Source organism: Rhopalosiphum padi, chromosome 1 (assembly GCF_020882245.1).
Source record: "Rhopalosiphum padi isolate XX-2018 chromosome 1, ASM2088224v1, whole genome shotgun sequence".
In the NCBI taxonomy this organism is placed as follows: domain Eukaryota; kingdom Metazoa; phylum Arthropoda; class Insecta; order Hemiptera; family Aphididae; genus Rhopalosiphum; species Rhopalosiphum padi.
This window is the reverse complement of record NC_083597.1, coordinates 56,782,508-56,802,348: the sequence shown is the minus strand read 5'-3', so window position 1 is coordinate 56,802,348 and position 19,841 is coordinate 56,782,508. Positions and strand designations below refer to the sequence as shown.

At 24.4% G+C, this 19,841-nt stretch overlaps 1 protein-coding gene across 1 annotated transcript in view; it reads right to left on the bottom strand.

The window, feature by feature from the left end:
• The window catches only part of LOC132931625 (protein O-mannosyl-transferase TMTC1-like), a 97,735-nt gene extending 82,542 nt beyond the window's left edge, over nt 1-15,193 (bottom strand). The window contains exon 1 of the mRNA XM_060997514.1: nt 14,409-15,193. Within this exon, the coding sequence (XP_060853497.1) occupies nt 14,409-14,779 (371 nt within the window). The 5' untranslated portion in view covers nt 14,780-15,193. The remainder of the gene's footprint in view (nt 1-14,408) is intronic.
• Nucleotides 15,194-19,841: the final 4,648 nt, after the last annotated feature.

Below are 19,841 nucleotides of genomic sequence, written 5' to 3'. Positions count from 1 at the left end.
CGAAGTTTTACCGTATATTTAATCATATTATACAACAATGCCATAGTGCCGTGAGGAATTTCTACGCTCTGTAATTATGAAGTTAGCTGTTTGTTAAGTAAATTAGGTGTAATGAAATTTGATTTGGACGAATTTAATGTCACGTTGTGAGCTCTCGTAATGGAATTATAACAAAACAACTGAGATAAAGTTCTGTATAACAATAACAATTTTTTTTTTCGTTTCTTTCAATTTTTTAAAAATAAAAACCTGTAGGAACGTTATGTTTTATAATTCAATTGTTCTGTTAATTCATACAAAATAAAATATACATATTTAAACTCAATCAATTAAATGATACTGTTTCGCAAAATAATTTTTCATGTAAAAAACACAATTTTAAAGTGTTCATAAAATGAACATTTTCACGACCGATTGATATTTATATGTAAAATCATGTTTGGTATATTTACATATTATAATATATAATATTATTATAATACCACTATTATTTCAGACACGATAGAAAAACGGTTTTGTGTTAAACTGCCACGCCAACCATTAAATTATTAAATAATGTATAATACCTATATCATTATATTTATATTAATACTTTATGCTAAACCTAAAAAAAAAAAAAAAAGAATAAACAAATACTATAATACAATATTGTTACTATGTCATAGATAATCAAAATTATGAAACATAGAAACCTAGCAATGTAATATGAACATATAGACTTAAAAAATAGGTATAAAAAATGGAACAATTATTCAAATATTGCTGTAAACCTTAAACTTTAAAGGCATCTAATGTATTTTTTTTGTTAAAAATAATATAGTACATGCATAAGCATAACTACATATTTATGTATATTTGGTAGTATAATAATATTATTAGTTTTCTATTTTTCATTAATAATATTGTTTAATATTAATTATGATTAAAAAATACAGAATTATTGATAAACGGTTAAAAATATTGAATATATTTATTAAATGTTAAATTTATAAACCAATTGTTATTCATACAAATATTATTATATTTAAATACATACATTATTGGTTTGTATACTATGCGTCTTTATACTATAACATATATTTTATAAAAAAATACTCAAGCCCAACGTTCTTCAACTGATTTTATACATATAAAGCTTAAATACTATCTTAAAATATTAAAAAATCTATTTTTCAAAACAAATTTTATTTATAAATTATAAAAAAAAAATAGGTACTAATTCACGACAGTTAAATAATTTATTGTATATTATTTAAATAACTTATAAAACGTAAACATTTTTCCTAAGAAATTTTTTTTTCAATACATGTTTTAGGATTATTCCTATGTCAATATTGTTTTGTTATTTGCTTGAATTCTGGTATGTTATGATCAAATAAAATTGACCTCCGAGTTATCTAATATTATTTCAAATGCAAAAGTTAACAGAATTTATTGATTTAACCTCAAAAGTAAATTAATTATACTTTTATTTGATAATCACATTTCATGTTTGTTTTGTTAACATTGAATGTCAAAACTTTCATATTTTGCATGAGTTGCACAGGTAACGTAGTATATTAAATCACTTTAAATAAAATACAATGTGCAAATATTAATTATTAACAAAATATTTAGGTATTAACTTTCAATTCATTGTAAATTATTCAAATAGAATTTAGTTTTAACGCATCTTAGTCTTTATAGAACTTTAAACATTTTTATATTCTGAAAACTACTACTATGTACATAGTTTATTTTTTAAAAACAACAGCAAAGCATGCAAAAACGAAATGGAAACTACCTTTTTTTTTATATATATGATATTATGATATACAATATGGAATTTTTAAATAGTTATCTTTTTAACATATAGGTATATAAATGTGGCATTATAGATGTCAAAGTAATTCGTTCACGTAATTGTATTTTCAGACTGTTAGTTTAAAATTGATAATATTGTACATGACCACACGGGGTTTTCGTTTTTTAAAATTCTAATTAATTTCATTACAACCTTTGTATGTATTCTCATATCATTTTTTTAATTATTATATAATTAGTATTCATTATTCATGAGGCATTCATTAAAATATATGTAAGTATATAATCTTTTAATGTACATAACAATAATACCATTTCTTATTTCATTAATTAATTTTTCTTAAAAGTGTCTTTGGCCAGTTAGTTTTAATTTAAAAACACTCATTCTTTAAATTACACATTAACTAACATAAAAAAAAAAATATTAGTTTTAATGAGATGTCTAAAAAAAAAACTAAACAAATATTGTATATTTTGTGACAAGCTGTAATCGACCTTCATGTAATAATAATTATCGTTTTCCTTTTTATTGGTTTCTCCTTTATTTCCTCTGAGTTTCTTAATGATATTGCCAAAAAGACTTTTGTCAACGATATTTTAAATGACTATTGGGATTTCTCCGTAAAAAGTCATTATCCTATAGTTTTTATTACACTTAGTACACGTTTAATAACCTAAAATCTGTTTTTATCAAATACGACTATAGAATATTAAGTAAAATATTATGCAATGTGTAATGCTATTTATTAAGTTCTCAAGTAGCAGTTAAATATTATATTATAATAAAATCTATAGATTAAAACAAAATAAGTACCTACAGTCTTAATATTTAGATTAAATATAGATTAAATATAGATGAAGTTAAGTTATAATAAGTAAAAAAAGACGAATAAAAATTATAACCAACAATTTTAAATTAAATAGATTATAATATATTAATTGAATACACTGTAGATTAAATTATAAATATTGTTATCATAACCGTTGGAACCTAATAACCTACTTCATATATTTTTTAAACATTAAATGAAATACCCATATTATATATAAATACACAACCCCAAGATCATATACGTGTTACATATTTATCGCTACACACAATAATATTTACCTATTTATAAAATCTTAAAATCATATTTATTTTATTATTGTAGGTATCTTCTGTTAAATATAATATAATATAGGCCCTAATTAAATTGCCAATTCACAATAATTAAGGACACCAGAATAATCTATAACTTGTTTTTTGGTTTAAAGAAAAACATTTATTCGATTTTATTTACTTCAATATTTCTGTTGTAGTGTACAAAATATTTAGATGTATGAATTATACATTAAAATTCTTAGTGCAATAACTGTTTTTTTGATAAATTAAAATAGGTAATTGAAAGAAGGTATGTAAAGTTAGTGTGGTTAAGGCAAAATAATACTTATTGTTCCCTAATTAAAACCTTTAATGCTGTGTTAAAATTGTATATTATTATATTAAACAAACAATATTTTTATTTAATTTACTTTTTTGATTAAAGATACGAGAAATTTAGTAATTTTCAAGACATTTTATTTAAATTATAACCAATAATATAACTACAAATACCTCGAAAAACACTCAGTTAAATATAGATCAAAAGTGTAATGATAAAAAATGTAATAGGTCAAAAGAAAACATTATCCTTCTAGATTTTGAGCAGAGCGTATTTGTTTTACAATAATATGTTTTTTAAATATTATGTTTTTATTTAATAGTCTTTGTCATCATTACTTTTTTGAGTAGTGTTGAAAAACCTTCAATATTCCACTTGGTCCTGTGAGATAGTTTCTGATAGAATATTAAATCTAGTTGGTATACTTTGTGATGCTAAATGAAAATAACTCCCAGTAGGTAATTTTAATAATAATATAGAAAAACCAAAATTTATGTAAAACTGGAATTATTTACACAACACCAGTTTTTCATATCAGATGTATAAAATTATAATTATATTATATCATTATCAAAAATAACGATTTTTATTGCAATAAAATTATGGATTTTAAGTAATTAAAATATTATAAATCATAGAAACTTGATGCTCTTTTGGACGCATTTTTTATTTTATTAGTACAATGAAATGTTCAATCTATATGAACTAATTTTAAGTAACTTATACTTCGAACTAATTTACAATATTATATAATAGTATATTAGTATTAAAATATAGAGGCTAATTATAAATGTATAAGTAAACAACAACATTTATATTACATTTCATAATATTATAATTGATAATAATTGATTATATAATACAATATTTAAATATCGTTAAAAATAAATTTAAGTTAAACTCACAGTATTACTAATAAATAACTTAATTTATATAGGTACATTATAATCATTTATTATGATTTATGATGGTATTCAGTGTCATTTTAATAAAGTTTTTTTTTTTTACTAATTTAGGTATTTAAATCTTTCCTTAATTGTAGGATACTAATATAATAGATATCTTAAAAAAATAGAAGCGTATAATCTCCACTTATAATTGGTATTCAAATACATTGATTTAGTATTAAATACTAAAATCAAATTTAACACACCCATTTAAGTGACCTTATTCAATGATAAGATGCATAGATAATATTTACTATACAGTTTACAGAGCTCCATAATAACTTTTTATTTTTAAATTACGATGTATTATAATACTTGGCTATAAAAACTACAGTATAAGTTACGAAATTAAAATATTAATAATTTAATAAAAATTACAATTAATAAATATCATGAGAATAATCAAATAAATACTTATTGAACATTGGGTAATATACATAATAGTTGGTACACAAAATCCAATGTGCCACTGATATATTATTATTTATAGAATAAAATTTTGTATTAAGAATGTATAATACCATTTTAAAGTTTAAGACAATTAATAACTATAATAATTCTTATTATTCAAATTGAAATATACTAAATTGATAAATAATACCTTATCACTGCATGTGTGCGTGTACTTTAATAATTTAATTCAATGCTCTAATCTGTACTGTACTTGTATATACGTATACAATATATAGCATACAAATTTTACAATACATATTATGATGACTTTTAAAATGTGTGTGTATGTGGAATAAACGTAAAATAAACCCAAAGTTCTCTATTGATCACTTTTATAAATTTAATTAGAATATAACAGGCTATCTACGCTATATTACTGTAAATACAACTTAGTGTTAGGATTCTGTCAGGATAAAGTTTTAACATTTTTAAGAATACGCTACACCTGCATACATTGTTTCCGTCTTACTAACGTATAGTATAGAAGATTTTACGTTCTGAAGAATTAATTTAAATTCTTTATGCTTAATATTTTAGTGAATTTATCCATTGTAAAATTAAAAAAAAGGAAAATTATCTAATGAACCTTACAGATTGTTTTTGATATTTTAATTTTAAAAAGAGTTATATACAGTATACAATTTAAAATTGTTTGTGCATTATAAAATTTTCATTGCTCTCTTTAAAGCTTAAATATAAAAACCGACGAGGTTCACTGAGCAGATAATAATCTCACTTTTTAATTTGATAATAACTAATAAGCAAATTAACCGTGATATTGAGCATGAATCAGTTAAATGGATTCTTCAGAACGTTCAATTTTATATGATATGCGTTAGAAAAGCGAATGCAATGCATGCGGGTGTACCATATTCTAAAAAAAACAAGTGATTAAAGAAAGATTTGAATTTTTTTTAGTAAAAAAAAACTTTATTAAAATGACACTGAATACCATCATAATAAATTATTATAATTTACCTAGATACTATTTATGTACAAGGTATTATAATATATATATTTAAATTTTATAAAAAAATTAATAATATATTATTTATTGTATTTTAAATAATTCATTTTTTCAGTTGCTTATGAAACGATGTGTGCGTCTACTGATTAGTTTACATTAAATACCTATTCTTAAAGAAAAGTTAATTTTTTAAATGAAATTAATACATTAAGGTGTGCGTGTTGAAATCAAATAGCCTATTTAGCTTGTACTGTACACCTGTTGTAGTACCACTATCGTGTATGTTAATCGCGTGTGGACGAAGCATAAATTAGATTTATATCATGTAAACGAATAACATTTAAAAAAATGTTATATATATATTGTATCATAGTATACGTATATATAAATTAAAAGAAAAATAATATTATAAGTTATTTCCAATAAATGAGAAAGTTTTTAAACTTTAGAAAATTGAGAAGGACTTGCTTCTAACTTTATTCAGCGCTCTAACTCAAAACAGAATAAAAAAAAATAAAATATAAAGAAGGGCTTCCGCAAAATTTAGTATGCGCATATTCTTCCGTGGGATATATTATAATGGGCGAATCCCTAAAGTTTAAAGAATATTGTAATCGGACCATCCCTGCTCAATATTCTGACCGAGTTTTTGGTGAAATTTCCTCACCGAAAATATTAACTCTGCGTGGCAAAATGCATATGTTTTGTGTTTCTTTTATTTCTCTACCACATGTGATGCTCCCTTCAAACGACCACTCCCTAATTTTAATATTTTATTATTCTATTTACACTTTTTTTTGAGGCAAAAAGGGATCATATAAGCTATTTAAATTTTTAACAAACATAAATTTCATTATTTAATATTTAATGACATAATGACTTGTTTGTTTCAAAACGAGTCATAAACATTAAACGTACATATTATAAATATTTGTTTTTATTAATCTATTGTAATTGCTAAAACTAATAAGTAAAACATTACATTCTATTTCAATGTAAACATTTTTTTATAAAAAATAAAATAATATGTATAAATAATATTTTCTAAAAATAATCTTATTTTGATTGAAAATATTTGAATGAACTGTAAAATAAATACTAACTATATAATAATTTAAACTTGCATTTATAAAATTTTAAAATAATAACACAGCAATATAATATAGGAAAGGAAAGCTAAATAATATTAATCATTGTTCATAGTAAGTGATTATAGTTTATACACTAATACTAAAATGTATTCTGATAGAAGTGCTAGATAAATTTTTAAGTAAAAAAAATATATTAGTTTTACAATTAATTTATAATTTGAAAATTTCATGTTGGAAATTATGATAATAGAACTTTGTCAAAATAGAATGCTTGTTCCATACATAACGACATTTTAAAGTTATTTATTTGGCAACAATACACGACAAATAATATTCATGCTAAAATAAAAAAACAAACATTATAACATTTAAAAAAATTATAATACACTTAACATTTTTTATGATGGACATTTTTTTTTTTTTTGTTATAATACAATTCTATCCATATTTAACAGTTTTGTCAAAAATAGCAATGTTACACCTTTTTACCCTTTATTTTCTTTTAAAAGAAAACTTTGCTTGCCTAAAATCATATTTTATAACTGCAAAAAGTTTTTAGAGATATTTTCCACCCATCCCGGATGTTTTTTTGTGTCTTTAAACACAAAAGAAAAGTCTTAAGAAATATCTGTGTCATATAATATATATTTTATACATAAATAATAACCTAAAATGTGATTTTTAGAAAATAATTAACTCCAGTTATACAACTATTATGTTATATTTAATTTCATAAACTTTTTATTAGATTATATAATAAAATACAATTATAACTATTCAAATTTTCCCAAATTTAGAAATTAATAAAAGGTAAAATAAACACAAAATTATTGTTATGTATTAATTTAATCAAATTTCAGAAGTTAAGACTCGATTTCTTTACTAAATATTATTGATTATTAATTATTAGCTATTTAAAATATAAAGACTACGAGTAGTACCTGACTTTATAAATGTAAAATGGACATTTATGTTAATAATATAATATATGAATATTATTTGAATAAAAAATATAATACCAAATTATATATTTAAATATTATGAAAAACTACTATACATTATTCATTATTATACCTACATAATAAATTAATAACTTATTATTAAAGTATATTGCACGTTTTAAAAACTATTCCTAATGTTAAAAATATGTAATATTTCAATTTCCAATGTATATGATTTAATTTGTATAATTTAATGTATTAATATACAGAAATAATAATATTAATAATTCAAATAAGTAACAACTTATATAAACATAGTTTTAATTAATCAATTTATTTATTTTTCAACTTTGTTATCACAAACTAATCAAGCATTATTAAAGTATGACGGTTTATTTGAATACAAATCAACTATGTGATAATTTTTTTTTGCAAATTTAACTATGGCTTGGTTTCTAGTTTGTAGGATTGAAATTAAAAAAATATATAAATAAAGTAATCAGTATTATCTCGCCACACATATTATCTAAGATCAAGATTGCAGCATATTGTGAATATTGTGATTTTAAATTCAAAGTAAATGATTTATTATTGGATATTCAAATAATGGTTTTAAATGGATCTTGGTTAAAACACTTTTGCTGAAATTTCATAATATTTATACCAGCTTTGTTAATAGGTGTTAATAAGTTTATCCTTAAACTTAGATAAACAATTGAATAAAAATAAAAATTTTACCTTTTTAAAGCACCATTTAAAAATGTATTTTAATTCTTAAAGATTCTTTTTAAACGCTCCTTCTAAACTTTGTCTCAAATATGTGTTTAAAGAAAAAAATAATGAAAAAATTACTACACTCCTCGTTCACTTAGAATCTAAAATTCAATGAAAATAAAATCAAAAGCTCAACCTGAATTCTTTTTAAAAGTCAAACACTTTTGTTTTTTAAAACAATAGATGATTTACAATTTATTTTTGAACAAAAAAAAGTTAGTGGATAGCTTTGACGCACGGTTTCGTATTATATTTGAAGAGTCAATAGACTTTTTATGCATTTTTATAACATGGTAAAAATATAAGCATAAAAAATGAATGTACTTTTTAACTATTAATAATTTATTGAACTATAGTTTTATTATTTTACTATGTACAGTATACCATATGAAATATCATTAATGTTTTAATTTTTTTTTTTTTTTTAATACGATTTTATCGCAAAAATTATACCGTTAATATGAAATATCAAAATAATTGATCGCGTTTATCCACAGTATTAATAATTAATACAGAATGTAATGGAAGTATAGTGTAAATACGTTTTAAGTGCATTTAGAGGTAAATAATTGTATATTAATTCCCTACAGAAATGTAGGTAGTATGAGTTATAATATATTCTCTGTTTAATAACAGTGTTATAAATATAAAAAAAAAATATTCTAACTAATCTATGTTATTTGAATTTAAAAATATTTATGAATGCACGAGTAATAACACAATATTGACTAAAATGTTTAGAAAAACTATTATGTATAGCATAATAAGATAATATATATTTTATATCCCGAAGCAAAATATTTTTATATTTAATTAATTAAATCGAATTTCAAGTAGTTATCACTGATAACTTATCAGTATTTAAAGTTTTGTTGAGTAGAGTATTGGACCAACATGTTGCGGGGTACCACTGTGTCAAACTACTTTGCTCGTCCACACTTTAAACACTTGTAACTAATTTACTACTTATTCAAAATACTATTTTTATGAATTAAATCTATCAAGAAAATACTTTAAGCTAAATAAAAATTTGATTATTAAAACCCGCTTTTATTATATATCATGATAACATTGATATAATCTTGAGATCGATTTTCAAGTATTATATTCAAGCATGCCTATTTAATTTGAAATATTATTATCATTAAAAAATAGTGAAATGATCGGTTCCTTAAAAAACGTCAGTTATTTAGAGCTTTTGAGAGGTTCTGTTATAATATCCGTGAATATGAATCATAGATAAATAATCATAATATTCCCTATTATATTTGATGAATTCAAAATGCAATCCAATTGAATTTATATAATATGCGTATGTATTAACACAATAATAACAAAAATCCAAACATTTTTTTATAAAAACAAATATATATCCTAAGGAGAACATAGGTACAAAATATATGGTTTGTCTTTTTCACGGTAAGTATTTTCTACTTAAAACTTTGTCTAAACTAATAGTAATGCATTTGTTTTTTTTTCCTATACTAGGATGGTCACATCATTGACACACTTGCGTTATTCTTCGTGGAAAAAGGGACCAGGGCTGAAATATTGTTATTGTTAATTTGTATTTTCCATTACTTTCTCGGAATTTATATGAAATCTTAAAGTTTTAACTAAACTTAGAATAGTATGTATTTTACAAAACTAGTATGTTTTAAGAATTAATACATATAATATCCTTACAATAGTCAATAAAGTGACTTGGTAGATGCTTAATGCTAGAAAAAACTCAATTACTATAGCTATTGGAAAGTTATAATTCAAATATGCTACATATATTTTGGACTTAAGTTAAAAATCTGGTAATAAATATTAAAGTATATGAAACAAGAAAATGTTTTACAAAGTACTTTATTGTATATAAATAATAAGCATGTGAATGCAAATTAATGAAGATTAAGTAGATGCTTTAGCCAAATGTATTATATCCGTCTTACAAAATGTAAAAATTATAATAAAATACATGTATGTATATTATATTTATTATAATTTCACGGAATGTACGAATTTCAAAATAAATTTTTTTTTTTAAAACTACTTAATTTAATTAAATAATTTTATATGTCTATATGTTTATTTTTAAAGTTAAAAACTATTTAAATTATTAAGTTAAATAGTGAGATTTTTATTATTTGTCATATTATATTTTAGGTAATAAAAACAACGTGATTTTAAATAACATATAATCAAAGAGTACCTAAAATATATTTCCAGTATATCAAAAAGTGACGGATACATCATGGATGATAAGGCGTCTGTAGATGAGGTCGAGGCGACCACGGACTATTAGCAACTAATTAAAATGGCTACGACATAGTAATTAGTCGGCCGTAATATCAAAACGCTTCATAATCACCAGACTTCCGGTTTTGTCTCCGGATAATCTCAAACGAGGGTGAGCTGTTTAATTAATTACTTCTCAGGCGTGTTTATACAAATTTACGTACACATCGATAAGTGTATACCAATGAAATATAATAGGGGAGACCTGAGTAAGTTGATGAGATGGATAAGATGACTAATTGATAAAAACAGATAGTAGGTAGTTAAATTAACTTTCAAATATGTAAACGAAATAAATAGAATGATTTAAAAAAAAAAACTAAATTACTGGTTATGATTGTTGCTTTGTATTTTTATTTACGAATTTTCGTTATAATCAACATTCATATTAATTTTACAGCTCAGATAATAATTTTCTAAAGTTAGTTATTAGTATTTATTAATTTACTATATAATTTTACCAATACAATTTTATCATTATAATCTTTAATGTATATTATATTAAATACCTAATTTAAGTATTTAAAACAATAAATAAAAATAAAAATTATTTTTCGAATAATAAATGGTATTTAGTAGTATATTTTTAGTGTAAAATCAATTTTTTATTTTGGCGCCAAAAACATTTTGTTTTAAATACCCGTTTGGACATTTGGTTAATGGGTTAAATGGATTTTATTTTATGTGAAAATAATAATACGGTGCTATAATAGGTATTTGAGTTATTTAAATGGTATAATTTCTGTTTGTAATGGAGTAGAAACACCTATTTTCCAGGGCTTTTGAATCGTTAAGGGTTCTCAAACAATCAAGTCTTTCTAAAAGCTAAATTTTACTTTACAAAGTTATACGTATAATAATAATATCCACGTATAGGTAGATAATCTTCGTCATAATATCGCCATTAGTTGGACATGTGTTGTACACAATTTACACGATTATATAATTTAAAGCAAACAATATTTTGTAGTTAAAATAATATACTGATTTTTTTTTAAATAGTGCTAAAAAAATAGTTATAGCTTTTTAAAGTAACACAAAAATCAATATTCGTAGTTTTTACATATTATTGAACTAGTCTCCATCTAAATAGTAATGTATTTTGTAATAAACGCATTTCATACAAATTATACAAAAACGAACAACGGCGATAGCAATGGACTATCTATAAAACAATTTGATATTTAATATTTTCATATTTATTAATTTTTCTTAAATGTTGTTAAAATCGAGTATATAAGGCAGCTTAACACTAATGAAACATCCTCTTGAGGAGACTATAGCTATTATTTTTAATATTATAATATAATGATATATATTGTATCAACCTATCGCCTAGGGCTTTGGTTAGACGAATATTTATTTTCAAAACTAATTTTGATTCATTAACAAAGTTTGTTATATGTATATTTTTTTACTGAAGAGATTTTTAACTTTTCAAAACAAGTTTCTTTATTTTATAACATAAATTAAAACATAATAAAATAATATTTCTACGTTTGTTTATATTTCGACTGAAAAAAAAGAAACTTATTTCAGTACGTTTAAACTTCACGAAACTCAAATTCTTTAATCCGATATTATACACTTAAATATTTGTCATTTGAGTGATTTAAAAGTACAGTTAGCAGCGATCATAATATATTTAGCTACGTATCTGCGCATGCACCAGTGTGTTGCCACGTGTACCTACCACCGATTAAAATCAACCATTAACTTGCTAAAGTGACGATAAAATGTCTAAATCAGACTAACACACATTAATACTTTACTCGTCACACACTGAAATTTTGTGAAATATAATACCACCATACTAATATGTATTTATTTTCTTCCTTAAAACACGGACAACCATGGACATCTATATGTATGGAATGGTAAAGACATAATGTCCCCTCGGGTGTTGTAAAATATTAACCTTCGTACCGCAATATATGTCAATGAACATAGTTTAAAGTAAAATTATTATATTATATATTTTAGATAGTATGATGCATTCTACAAACAACGGAATACAATAAAACGGGCATACACTAGAAACATGCATTATTCCAAATTGATGATCATATTAATTAAAGTAAAACGTGGTTTATAGTTACTGGAATATTTTCAAAAATCCTGTTAAAATCAATGCTTTAACTATTGAAGAAAATAATACTACATACATAAAGGACTACGAGTTTTTTCCGTTAATTAAAAATTATCATATTTTACTCGACCTTATCCATAGGCATACCTCTTACAACATATTTTACTATAGAACGATTATTTATAGCATAGTTAGCCGTGTAAAACATAGCTATGATCTACGATGACAGCTAAAAGACTATACAAATTATATACGCTAACCATCTATGGACAGAATAAACTTAGTTGATAATATTATATAAAAATAAATTATCAAAAATAAGCTGAATTTAGAACTATTGATATAATAAATTGTGTGCCTTCAAATAAAAAAAAAATATATTTAAGTGCAATGTTTATGCAACATATTTTTTATTTTTTTTTTAAATTGAGTACCTATAATAAAACGTTTTTAAGTATATACATAAATATTTTAAAAATAGCAACAATGTGTATGTATGTAATGGTACAATTTTATAGTATTATAAAATACGTAATTATATATATGACAGTTAATCAGATAAGGTAAATATCGTTATAAAATACAATGTTCCTTAAGATTTTCGATGGTGGAGACCATATGTTTTGTTCCATTATAAATATTATGATAATATTGATATAATATAGTATTATTAAATAGATACAAGTTAAAAACAACATCAATATTGTATTATCAAAAAACCCGCCTGTCATACTACTCATACTACAGTAGCTCAGCTGACTGGTCTATAATATCGACAAGTACCTACTATAATTTTGCTCTGCCAAAGTGAAAATCAGTAACTAATAAATTTTCAAAAATTATATTATTGTAGAATATTATTTATTACAACATTTTACATCGATTTTGTTATTATAAAATTAAGCAATACATAATTTATACCACCAAAATGAGGTTTGGACGCGTATTATCTATACAAATTGTAACTCACTTAAAATATCATGTATTGTAGACACATAATTATTTTTTTTCTACATACTTATTTTAATTGGCTGGCCTGTTTAAAACATAATAAATAAATTAAATATCGTTTACTAGACAAATAAACAGTAGATAAGACACCCTAGAAAAAAATACAGTATATTATGTTTATATAATTACTGCTTAGACATAATATTATGTTTAATAAATTTATTTGGGGATGTACATATTGTGCATTTATCTAGTAACCCTAGATTAACCGACCAGTAATAAACAGTATCTACATGTTTAAGACTAGACAATCTTTTAAATTTGTATAATTCAATAAAATACATGTATTTCAATGAGTTTAATCCTAATTTTTGATTAGTCAGAATTTATATGAAAATATGTGTAACTAATAATTTTTGATTATTAAAAATGTAATATCTACTCAATTTTATACCAAAAAATGGTATAAATAATTGGTTTAGCACTAGAAAAATTATCCAGAACGTTTGCTGAGGTGAATTTAACGATAAAAATATTATTGAATAATTTTGTTAACGATCTATAGCTGTTTGAAAAAATAATAAAACCCATTTTTCTGCAGACATTTAATGGTATATTATAGACTCTGTCTTTCACCGTGACAGGGTACAGTATTAATATTGTCGTTTACGATTGGGCGCACCTGAAAGTCAGCGTAGTCAGCGGCCGGTACGATTTGTGGCTGTTGGGGTCCGACAGAGGGGTACCCCAGAAGTCGTTTGTGGCCACGCGGGCCAGCGGGCCGGTGCCCAGCACGTCGGCGTTCATGGCCACGGCCGGTATGTCGTCGTGCACGAAATCGCCACGCAGACCGTTCCAATAGCACACGGTCACGGCCACGGCGACGGTCACGTAAACGGCGACAGCGACTTCGGGCCACCCGTGTTTCGATCGGGTGCGCCTGCCGACGCCACTGCCGCCGCCGCCGTAACCGTGATGGTATTGGTGGTACTGCTGATACTGTTGAGAGTTGTTGTTGTTGTTGTGATTATGATAATGCGGTGACCCCCTCATCGTTCGACGGCCACCACCTGTACCACCTTCACAACAACCATGCCGCCGCGCGAACGGTGAGCAACGAAACAACGATAAAAGTAATATTATTATTCTGAAAATAGTGAGTAACCGACAGGGTTCGATTTAATGTTATTTTGTAACGATAAAAACAAAAAAACGATCGAATAACAAAATCGACCTTTCGAGATTCCTATTTTTTTTTTTTTAATTTTATTTTAATGTGACGATAATATTTTTGTTATTATTATTGCCATAATATCGCGTTACCGGGCCGCCCGACGTTGGACGGCACACCACGCGCGGACGACGACCGTACCGATGCGCACCACATTGCGAGTTGCGACTCTGACTACCGAGTAGCAGCGAGTACGATATACCAGCGAGTACTGACGCGTCGGCACGCCACACTGCCAAAGTTCCGACGATGCCGTCGGTGGCCGCGTGCGCGGTTACGGTTGAACGGAAAAAATAACCGACGACGTCGCTCGCCCGCCCGCCAGAGGGCGAATTGCCGCTACCACCACACATGTCCGCGGACGACTCTATTCCCACCACCGGCGTCGGCGACGTCCGAGCAATATTATTATTATTAATAATGCGGACTTGGCAAATTTTTTTTTCACATTTTAATTTTAATTTTTTTTTTTATCTATACACTCCATCTCTCACTCTTCTCGATCATTGTTTAAGTACGTGTTAAGCGCGTTGTTGTGCACGAAAATCGTGAATTATAATAATATGTTTATACCCCTACCGTGCGTACAATATAAAATTATATATTATGCAGAATATTGAATATCCTTTAAACTAGAGTGAATATTGTAGTGAATGTCAGATATCGATGGGTTTTCAAAAATGTACCTATATATATTTTTTTTTTTAAAACTTAAGCACCTAACATACTGTAATTTTAACTTTCCTATCACAATATGAAATCATCAGTCTTAGACACACGTTTTGAAGTAAATGTTTATTTTTTAAATTCCCTTTATGAATTTTAATATTCTAAATTTGTTGCATGTACTTATTATCTAACCTAACTTATTTTTAACACACGTTTATACAAAAAATAAAATAATTTAATATACCTGAAAGTAATGCATTAAAATGACAGCACAGAAGATAATACATTTTTTGTATCACTATAATAGTAATGGAGTATACACGACAATGTTTTGAAAAAATTAACAGGTTTTCTAACAAATTAAATAATTATCATAATTATTTTCAGATAAAAGTAAACAACCATTTTATAATAAGGTGATACGTATCATGAATATAATTTTATACAATAATATACATCTTATTTATAATTATTTAAAACGCTCGTAATTTTGTGTAAGTACTATTTTTATGTAAAATATCTCATCGGTCAAAAACACTGTGTAGGTACAGGTAACACTTTAGGTAACCACTTAAAAATCAGTATAATAATTTAGTGAAAAATAGTTTTCAACTAATTTTGTGTGGTATCAAAATATATCATGGGAAAAAGTTAAAATGTGCTTCAGTATGTACGGAAAAAAATGCATACAAGTGTAAAAAATGTATTATTTAATATGTATTAGTTAATAACTACAACTGTAATGATATTACCTACCTATTGCTGTTTTTGTGTATTATATTTCTTAAAAAATCGATCTAGGTATCATGCTAGTATTTTAAATTTAAATTATTTTGTGTTATCATATAGATGTTGTACATTTTACGATAAAAGTCATGAAAAATCACCCTGTATAATGTTCTGAACGTTTGATGAAATACCTACATTTTTGTACATTTCCCAATACTGATAGCTTTTGTTTTCATATTACAGAAAATATACAAAAATCTTGGGGAAAAGAATAAACAACTGTCCATTTTTCGGTCTTCCTCATTATTTTTATATTGTATCGTATTTGTTATTTGGTTTAGATCTATATTAAATACTTATTAAATATATAATCGTACTTATAGTAGGCTTTTTTGAAAAATATATGTAAACCTAATCTCTGCTATTCAATATATCTAAATGTTATCTTCACTAAGATGTCTTAAAAATAAAAATAATAATAAAAAAATGAACCGTGATTTTATTTTTAAATAGTGTTGACATATTTTAAAACTGCTTAAATTATATTATAATTAATTGTCTTTTTATAAGTAAATTCTCCGTTTAATAATTATATTATGATAAGATAAATAATAATGTATATACCTACATTTAACAATTATTATATTTAAAAATATAATGAATATTAAACCAAAAAACACTGCTATACTTGAACTGAAAATGTATATTTTTAGTGTGGTAATATTATTATAACTATAATATTGTTACCCATACCTATGTGCATCAGTTTTAAAACATTAGCCCGATTTGCCTTCATAAAATTGTACGTCTAACATGAAAAGCACTATTTCTATTATGATCATGCAGACACAAATTCTGCAGTTTTAGTAAATGAATGTTCTATCCATATAAGAAACGTTAGTATATAAAAATAAATTATTAGATATGGGCGTATGGCATGTAAAAAAAAAAAAATTATTCATACCTTCAACCTCATCTTAGTATTTAAATAAACGATACTAAGCTATATCTCCATGTTATATAATTTATTATTTCATTATTTTATACAAACATTGGTAAATTGTATAAATTAATAACTAATGTGTAAACATTTATAATAATAATAATAGTTATAAAAATAGTAATATTTACCTTAAAGTCACAACAAGTCTTTCTATTGGATTATGCATTTCCGGAAATATTTTTTTTATGCATGAGCGATTTTTATTAAAAACATGAAAAACTTTCGGGTTGCACCCTCTTTAAGTATTTAAAAAAATGTATTGACTCAAACTCGGCATATTTTTCCTTTTCTTCAAATATTCTGCTCGACTAGGTACCATTGTTTTTACTTTTTCAGTAAGTAAACTGTGAATATTTTAGAATAGGATTGATTCAAAAAAAAAAAAACTATTTAACTGATTAATTAATTATACGATTCGCATTTTTTTTCAACATTTCACAAAATTATTGAACCACATACTACATATTATATGACGCATATCACAATTAATATTTACAATTTATTCTTAATAATAATTACATAATATGTGCATCAAAGCCGCGATGTACATATTTGGCCGATTTCGGGTATAATCATACAATTTACTATAGAATAAACTGTTTTATAATTAAATGATTATCCGTTATTGAGACGAAAAATTCAGACGGATTTAACGGGACCGAATCAGCTGATATAATATTAAAGTACAGTGTGACCAACGGCCAATTTTAACCGAATGGAAAATGCATAGGATTAGGGTTTATGTTTGATTATATTATGTTCCAAGTGTTCCAATCTATGTATAGTACATATTAATATTATATTAACGAACTCATTCGAATCGAAGCTATAGATGAAAAACGTATGTTCTATGATTCGATATGATATTTTAATAATTCAACAGTGGAAAATATAAAATTGTCTTTTATTTTATTATTAGTAATTCTATTAAATACTTCGCCTTTGTCGTCGCTGCTGACATTACTACGGTGAGAATAATTATACATTTTTTTGATTTCATAACCGATTTTAGGCTAATTAGTATAAATTTATAGTGTAGGGCCCTTGTAGTTAGTAGTATGTTTAGGGGTTTAGACGTGCATTGTTGCGTATTATTGTGTGTATTTATGTTGTACACGCTATAGATGCGACGCGTCAATGATTGTCAATCACATTTGTCCGTGTTTATACATTCGACTAATACAAATCGGTGAAACTATTATAGTATTATTACAATTATCCGATGTAATTAATATTTATGTCGTTTAACAGTAAATGAATATTTGGCTCGCTGATTGACATAAAACAAATAACCGTGTATAAATCACTGTATTCGTTGAATTATATAATAATTCTGTACACAATTATATTAAATTCAAAATAATATGCTCTAGGTAAAAACTATTAATTATTAATGAATCAAATGATCAAATCAATGATATAAAGGTATTATTATTACATAAACTAAATTTTAAACTTTTTAATATATAATTTAAAATATATTTTTTTTATTTATTAATTTGTTATATAATATGATGTATCTAAAACTTTACCTACTGGGCTTTGGGCACAATAAGTATACATAGTCAATAGAATGAATATATAAATAGGTACATATTTATTTACTAAACACGTTAATGAACTAATCATTAATGCATAATATTTTCTTATTTGTTAAGCTCGGATTTGAGAAGTCATATGTTAATATTATTCATGGTTGAAATTAAAAACCTAAACAATTTTTACATTTAATTTATAATAGGTAACTAATATTTATATTATTCATAGTTTTATATAAATAAAATGCTCAGAACTAATGAGGCAAGCAAATTTAAATTAGTGATGGGTGTAAACTATGAATTTTGGATTTTAAAGAAATATTAAATATATTGTAAGTTACAATTTACTTACTTACTTACTTACTGTGTCACTTAAGTAAAAATTACATAATATAAAAGCTACCCTCAATTATATAAAATTGTATTATTTGTGTTAATTATTTAAATATTGTTCTGTACTATTTTCAAACAAGTTGTTTGAAACAACTCAGTGAACAATTATTTTATTTTTAGTAATATTTGGATAATATGGCAAAATTTTAAAATAAAATAAAATGTTAACTAAATTTTTAAGTAGTATATTATGGATATTTAACTATTAAAATGTTTTTCTTTTCAAATAATTTAAAAATTATCATTATTGTTTCAATATTAAAGTAACAACTAGTATATACGTATTTTTAAATATTAATTGTAACAAATAAAAATATAAAATACCAGTTAATATATTTTCCATACATTTTATCGATATGTTTGTGTTTTTACAAATGTGTTAAATTAATTTTTAATAATGAATAATAATAAAAAAAAAATAATTAAAATACCTTATTTTATATTTTATGAAATTTAGACCATATATTTTTATATCTATATTATGTTTGAAAAACCGCGGAAGAAGCTTGGAAACCTCGTTGGAAACTTTATTATTTATTAAATGTATTCAGT